We start from the raw sequence: 7441 nt of genomic DNA, 5'->3' as shown, positions 1-7441 counted from the left end.
CTCATTGGCTCACTACTGTAGTCACTGCTGTTTCCCACTGAACCTGAAATTGTCTCACCCAGCCTCCGACATACGCCTTCATGTTGGGTTTCAAAGTGGCTTTGTCTCTTGGCCACATGACTTTAATATAGCTGTGTTCAGCCTCATAAGTAGAGACAGACTGATGTGTTTTTTTCAGGGCTGATACCGATACCGATTATTAGTAGTCAAGGAGTCCAATAACCGATATTTGAAGCCGATATTCATTTGCAGTAAAAGGGAAAATATTGGCGTCAAAATTTTGAATAGTACAAACTCCAACAGTTAATTTCATTTAAATACCTTTAAGCATATGTTTATTAAACAGCTTATCAGATTTGCAACATGTTATTTTTTTTTTTATCTTAGACAATAGACATCTTTGTTTTAAATTCTAACAAAAAGTGCAGGGAGCTCCCAGGCTCAGCAGCATGTCTTAAAAAGTTTCAGCTTCAGCTTCAGGACACACTTTATCTCACAATATGTCATTTTCCGCTGCTTGTGATCTCTCAATCAACACAGAAAAAGGTAAAGTAAAATAACTTGGTAGTTAAACAGCCATTATTGCCCTGCAGTTTTCTCTCAGACAGACGGTGCTTTGCTGTCAGTTTCTGCAGCTCCTCACGTGACTTGTGACACACACACACACACACACACACACACACACACACACACACATACACACTATTCTCTAGCCATCCCCTCAACGTGCTTCCCTGCAATAAAACTAACTGAATTTTACTCTCTCTCTCTCTCTCTCTCTCTCTCTCACTCACACACACACACACACACACACATACACAAAAACACTTCTTACTTTTATTACTGACTATTTCCCTATCAATATTATCAGCAACCTTATTTCAAGTGATTAAACCGTTAAAAACACTAAATAGCCTACAGCATCTTCACTTTAATAATCAGTGTTTATCATAGGAACAGACAGCTGCCGCTAACGTATTGGGCCTCACAGTAACGTTAGTAGTCGTAGTCAGCCTTCAACTCAACGTGCTTTCCTGCAATTAAACTGGCCTGAATTGAGTTCATTAGGTTTTTACTCTCACTGTCACTCACTCACACTCACACTCTCACACACACACACACACACACACACACACACACACACACACACACACACACACACACACACACACACACACACACACACACACACAGGATGGGAGGGAAAGGATGGTTAGGGGATGATAACTTGAGTTGAGCTAGCCCATAATAGTTGTATTCAGTGAGGTAGTTAGTGAAGAGACAGAAAAAGACCTTGCAAGTACAAGTGGAGGCAGCAGGTAAAAGTGCAAGTGAAGGGTTTTGCTTAAGATTCTAGTTTGTTGAAGATTAATTGTTATTTTCAGAAGACATCTGGAAATGCTGATCCAGCATTAAAAGAGATGGAAATCCTCAAGACAACAAGCCATCCTCATATTGTGAGCTTCAAGAACTCTTTCCAAGGTAAGTTTTATTCAATGAAAATTGATGATAATTTTTCAAGAAATACTATTGCTGTTTAGGAATTGAAAATAATCACCATACTGCAATCTAAAAAGTCTTTTTTTTATTAATCAGAATCAGAATTCCCTTATTAGTCCTGCAAACGGGTAAATGTGTGTTACAGCAGCCAAAGGACCGTTCAATTTCACAATAAACAATAATAATTATAGTACAAAAAAATGTAATAAAAAGGTAAGAAATAGAAATAGACTTGTATATACCTACTATGTACAAATATAAACAGTGTAATTATAAACAGTGTGGCAGTGTTATGTTACGAATATATAACAAATATGGGTATGAAAATTGCCCAGCCCATAATGAGAAATGGGTTATGTATGGAGTTTTTATTGTATGGTGCACAAGTGAGGTCGACTGGGAGCAGTGCTGATCGTAGAGTTTGACAGCAGCAGGAAGGAAGGACCTGCGATACCTCTCCTTCACACACTGGGGGTGTATCAGTCTATTGCTGAAGGAGCTGACCAGTGCTGTGATAGTGACCTGCAGGGGGTGGGACCACCTTCACCAGCGGCTATGACAGCTTATCCATCATAGTGCTCTCTCCCACCACCTGCACTGGGTCAAGAGGGCATTCCAGGATGGAGCTGGCCTTCTTGATAAGTTTATCAAGTCTCTTCCTACCTGCTGCCGAGATGCTACTGCTCCAGCAGACTAGTCTATGGAAGATGGCTGATGCCACCACAGAGTCATAGAAAGTCGTCAGGAGTGCCCCCTGCTGAGCTTCCTCAGCAGATGGAGTCTGCTCTGACCTTTCTTATAGGTTGTTGCAGTGTGACCAGCCCAGTCCAGTTTATTGTTCAGGTCAACTCCTAGTTACTAAGATGTCACCATCTCAATGTCCGTTCCCTGGATGTTAACCTGTGTGCAGGGTGACACTTTTACCTTCAGCATCTTTTTAAAAAAGCCTTTTGTTTTCATTTGTTGTTGCAAATGCAACTATAAACAATTCAAAACAAGTTTTAACAACTCAAAGTGAGTTTAAAGGTAAACAGAAAACAAAATACAAAATGTTATGAAATACTAACAGATTCTTCTATCTACTTTTGTTATAAAGAGGACAACACTTACTATGTGGTGATGGACTTCTGTCAGGGAGGGAGCCTTGCTTCAAAGATCAGAGGGAGTCCACCTCCACTACAGTCTCAGGTACAGTTGTCTGAAGCAACCTCAGGACGAGCCACAGAGAAGGGATCCCTCTCCTCTCTCCTGTATTCTAAAAGTAGCATAATTTGTTTTCTAGGTACTTAGCTGGATTGTTGAGCTCAGTATGGCTTTGCGAACCATGCATGAAAAAGGCTTGACTCACAAACATCTGACCACAGAGGTACTACACATTTTATATGATTGAAAGAATGTGTTTCCACATTATCCATCCATTATCTATTTTAAATCATCATAAATGTATCAATGAATCAAGTTTACCTGTTTTTCTATACTTTTTTTTTTTTTTTTTTTTGTTAAAATGACAGTATTCCCATTAATCTTTTCACAGAATGTGTTCCTCACTGAATATGGAACAGTGCGCTTGAGCGAATCTGGGGAAGTCTATGAAAGGTACTGTGCTTTTTTATATATACAGTACTTATATATTTATATATGTGTGTGTGTGTGTGTACAGTATATACTGTATGCACTTGTGCGTGTGTGTGTGTGTGTGTGTGTATATATTTACATAAAACAAAAAGTTAAAATATTTTTTGATCATAAAGACATTTGGTATCTAACTTATTGGAAAGTCAAGGTAAACAGTAATGTATGTATGATGTATTCAGGAACTTCATTTTACAGGTGGCGAGCATAGAAACTAAAAGCTGTTCCATTTATCATATTAAGCAGAAATCAGTGAACATACACTCACATAGGTCATATCTTTATCCTGGGCTGATAAAAAGCTGAGTTGAGAGTCGCAGGTGGGCCCTGTAGCTCAGATGTCTTATGTGAATTAGCCTTAGTGCATCAGAGTGTCTTTTTTTACCCTTTCAGTTATCGTGTCTTCTTTTTCTGCTTTTGATGTTTAATGGCCATGCTCTAGCTATATGACAGTAAGACATATTTCTCGTATGACTGCATGCACCAGAAAATCTGTACAAAGACAATTGTGAATGAATTTTTTGTACCGTTACATCCCTAATGTGCTGTTTATACGTTGAATAATTTTTGTCTGTTTTTTTCCACACAGTTCAAAACGAACTAGATCAAACCCATGGGAAAAAATAACATTTATGGCACCAGAAGTCTTCACAGATGGGGTGTATGATGCTAAAAGGTAAAAAGGTTTTTGCCAAAAGTGAAATTTACTTCATTATGACTTTGAGGCCCCACACAACAACAACAACAACTATTCTTGGTTTAGGTTATTATATATTATATTATATGTGCACAGAAACCAGAGGAATACCACTCCCATATAGCTACTGACTGTTTGAGTAAGATGAACTTTGACAATGTGAACCAGAAATATTACACAGATGTTTTGTCATATTTTGGCACAATAAGAAATCACTTATGTGCCCGGATCAAACAATGCAGCAGCAGGAGAGAGGAGAGCCGAAAGCTACAACACGGCACTCGCTCGCTCTGCTGACCAGCCCGTTCTCATCCTTTGGGCAGATCACAGTGATCTGCCCAAGGGATGAGAACCCTTCTAACTCCCGGGGGAGATAGAAGGGTCGGAATGAAACAGTTAATCTTTCATAGTCCGGTGTACACACACGTATGCTGTACTGTGTAGCCCAGCTTTCATCAATAAACATACATAGCCCCCCGCCGATGGATTTGCGTGCGCTACACTCATTCCTGTCTGCTCTTAACGTGGTGTGATTATTGTAATGATTAATGATGATTATTGTTAGAATCATCATTATAATTATCACATTTTTGCTTTATTTATAGTGACATTTGGTCAATGGGATGCATACTCTATGAGCTCTGTACTCAACATTCAGCGGTAAGTTACCCAAAGGTTTGCAAGAGGTTTGCATGGTTTTCACTCAAATAAGTAAGGAAAATGCAAAGTACTTCTCTGACATATGTGTGTCCTATGTTGTAGCAAAAAGACTTAACTTTGATGTTGAGCATACAGCAAAGATTAACTTTATAAACACCAATAGGGCTGGGCAACAGAAACAATATAAGTTAAAGAAAAATCTGTTATTTTTTGCTGTATATTAAATGGGGACCCAAGTGCAGACACACACAGGAGGCGGGATTGGGGGGGAAACAAAAGGCGAGCTTTTATTAAACAAAGCTGAATTACAAGAAAATGAGGAAGTACAGTAAAACTAACAAGGAACAAGTAGACAAAACAAATAACAACTAAAGGCTAAAACAAAGTGCAAACAATAGCAAAGTACAGATCAAAAGAAAAAAACAGAAACCAAAACTAGGAACATAGTAAACTGGAGACATGAGGAGACACTGGAGGAAACACTGGAGACGAAGCAGAGGATGACAGACACAGGCTAACACAGACTAGGTCGGGCGAAGTAGGGAGGACACGGCAACAGGTACGGAACATCAAAGGACGGGAAATGCAGTAGCACGGAATACTACGGACAAAGACATGAGGGAGAACAAAGGCTATGTACAGAGACACTAATGGAGGGATGACAGGTGAGGGGATTAACGGAAAATCACACAGGAGGAACTGACAAGCACGACGCGACACACAAGGGTACAATTTCAAAGTAAAACAGGAAATAGAAAACAAACAGACACTGAACCATGACAAAATCCACAAAATGATCATGCGAAAATTTAGGATACTCTGGAATAGTATTTCAGTCGGTACCACTTTAGTCAAAGGACACCTATTTGAATCCAGATTGGGCAAATGAAGCCAAAGCAGCCCTGCAGGACCTCTGTATTGTTGCAGGAGAGAACAATGAAAAAAAATCAAAAAACATAATGGCAAAGAGTGCAGCATGTTAACACAAGTGTATCAGCAAGACTTGTGTCTCGTAATGACAAGGTCAGATCCAGGTCTGAATCAACCTGAAAACTTATATATACTACATATACTTATATACTGAAACCATTCAACTATAGTTAATATCTCAAAATATGCTCAACAGGCTATTATACTTCTGTGTGCCTTCCAGACATTCTGAGCAAGATGCTAATCTCAAATATGGCAGAACATGACTTGTAGAAAGTAACATAGAATTAAAGTAATGCAAAATTACTGTAACCATGTTATAAGTATAAAGTATAAAAAGTATTTTCTAACAATAATTCTCCTTCAGTTTTCAGCAGAGACTCCAATCAAGGTCATTCCCAAGATAATTGGAGATCCTTACCCATTTCTCCCAGAGCGCTTCTCACCAGAGCTTTGTGAACTACTGAGTGACCTATTAAACAAAGACCCTGAATCAAGACCAACAGTCAGCGAGATCCTGGAACGCCCTATTATGATAAACTGTCTCTCAGAAAAGGTGTGAAACTTCTGTAAATACAGTTGTGAACTCATTCATCATTTTTTTTTTTTCCCCTCGTCAACTTTCCATTTAGGGCTGCACAATTCTGCCATGTTTAATTAGCGGAGTGATAAACTTAATTTAACAAAGCACACCTAATTTCTTCCTAAACCTGATTTAAATATTTGTGTATTCTGTTATATTATAGACGTATCTGATAACCTTTTACAACATTTCATCACTTTCAGGGCTCCATTGCATCGTGATCTCATTACTTAATGGGAAAGACTGGAGTTGGATTTTTTTATTCTCATTTTGGCTTGAATTGTGTAGTTAATTATAATTTCTCACTCTCTTGATCAATTAGAGCTTTAAAGTGCAACTTAGTGCCAGACTGAACAGTGCGTTGCACTAAAGAACATTTTGAAATCATCAAACACAAGTTTTTTAGGGTCTTAAGTTGCTCTTTAATTGTATGACTGTGTCTGTTTTTTGATAGAGCAAAAGAGCTGTGGAGGACCTCCAAACCATGTTGGTCAAGCTAAGGCAAGTGGCAGACAGTTTGGAACGTGTGCACCAGGGCACCACCATCGGCAGTCTGGCAGGAGGAGTGATTGGAGCAGCAGGAGGAATCACATCCATAGTGGGCCTTATACTGGCCCCCTTCACTTTGGGAGCCTCTCTTATTGTCACTGGGGTTGGAGTAGGAGTGGGTGTAGCTGGTGGGGTCACTGCTGGTGTCTCCAATATCACTAAAATGGTCAATCAGTCTTCTGATCGCAAAGCTGTTCGAAGCATCATTAAAGAGTTTGAAGAGAGAATTAATGCAGTTGTCACCTGGCTCCAGGAGATTCCAAAAATTTTAGAGGCAATCAAGGGCAAATGTGACTCAGCTGATACACCAGGTATCCACTTTGATAAAGGCAACCTGGCCAGGCTTGGCGCCAGGGCAGGAAAGGGCCTAGGAGGCATTGCTGAGCTGATTCGACTTGTTCAGGTGATGAACATCGGCAAAATTGCAGCACAAACTTCAAGAGCAGTGCGTGTGGCAGAGGTAGCAACAGGTGTGTTTTCTGCTTTATTTCTGGCAGTGGACATATTCTTCATTGCCATGGATGCAAAAGAGCTACACCACATTAGACAGGCAAGGGCAGCAGAGGAAAGAGCAGAGGAAAGAGGTGCAACTGAGTCAGATTCTATGACTGTAATCAGTGACTTTGCGTCTACCTCTGACCAAGATGCACTAGTGGCAAGCTCAATAATGCAAGAGGTCACGCCTCAGTCACAGAACAAGCCTTCCCAAAACGATACTCAGATCAGATCTGCGATCATGAAATTTGTCCGATCAATCAGACAGGCAGCAGGTAAATTGCAGGGAGTCTTGGATGAGCTCGGAAGAGTCACCGCATCTATCCCTTTACTTTGTTATTAGAGAGAGCTAGAATGGTTACAGTGATGTTGATTGGTACAAGTCCTGCATCCCT

The 7441-nt window shown here is 39.9% G+C and overlaps 1 protein-coding gene across 1 annotated transcript; it reads left to right on the top strand.

Annotated features, from left to right (window-relative positions):
- Positions 1-1421: 1421 nt before the first annotated feature.
- On the top strand, positions 1422-7159 carry LOC311256931 (serine/threonine-protein kinase Nek4-like; the record flags this gene model as incomplete). The annotated part of the gene is made up of 9 exons (XM_084352343.1): positions 1422-1482; positions 2597-2688; positions 2783-2866; positions 3035-3096; positions 3722-3808; positions 4435-4489; positions 5787-5975; positions 6457-6954; positions 7049-7159. 9 exons carry the CDS (start codon positions 1422-1424, stop codon positions 7157-7159), a joined length of 1239 nt encoding a protein of 412 aa, XP_084208469.1.
- Positions 7160-7441: the final 282 nt, after the last annotated feature.

Source organism: Pagrus pagrus (assembly GCF_965226575.1).
Source record: "Pagrus pagrus genome assembly, chromosome: 5".
Classification (NCBI taxonomy): domain Eukaryota; kingdom Metazoa; phylum Chordata; class Actinopteri; order Spariformes; family Sparidae; genus Pagrus; species Pagrus pagrus.
Note: the sequence above shows the minus strand (reverse complement) of the source record. Positions and strands in the feature narration are given on the sequence as shown.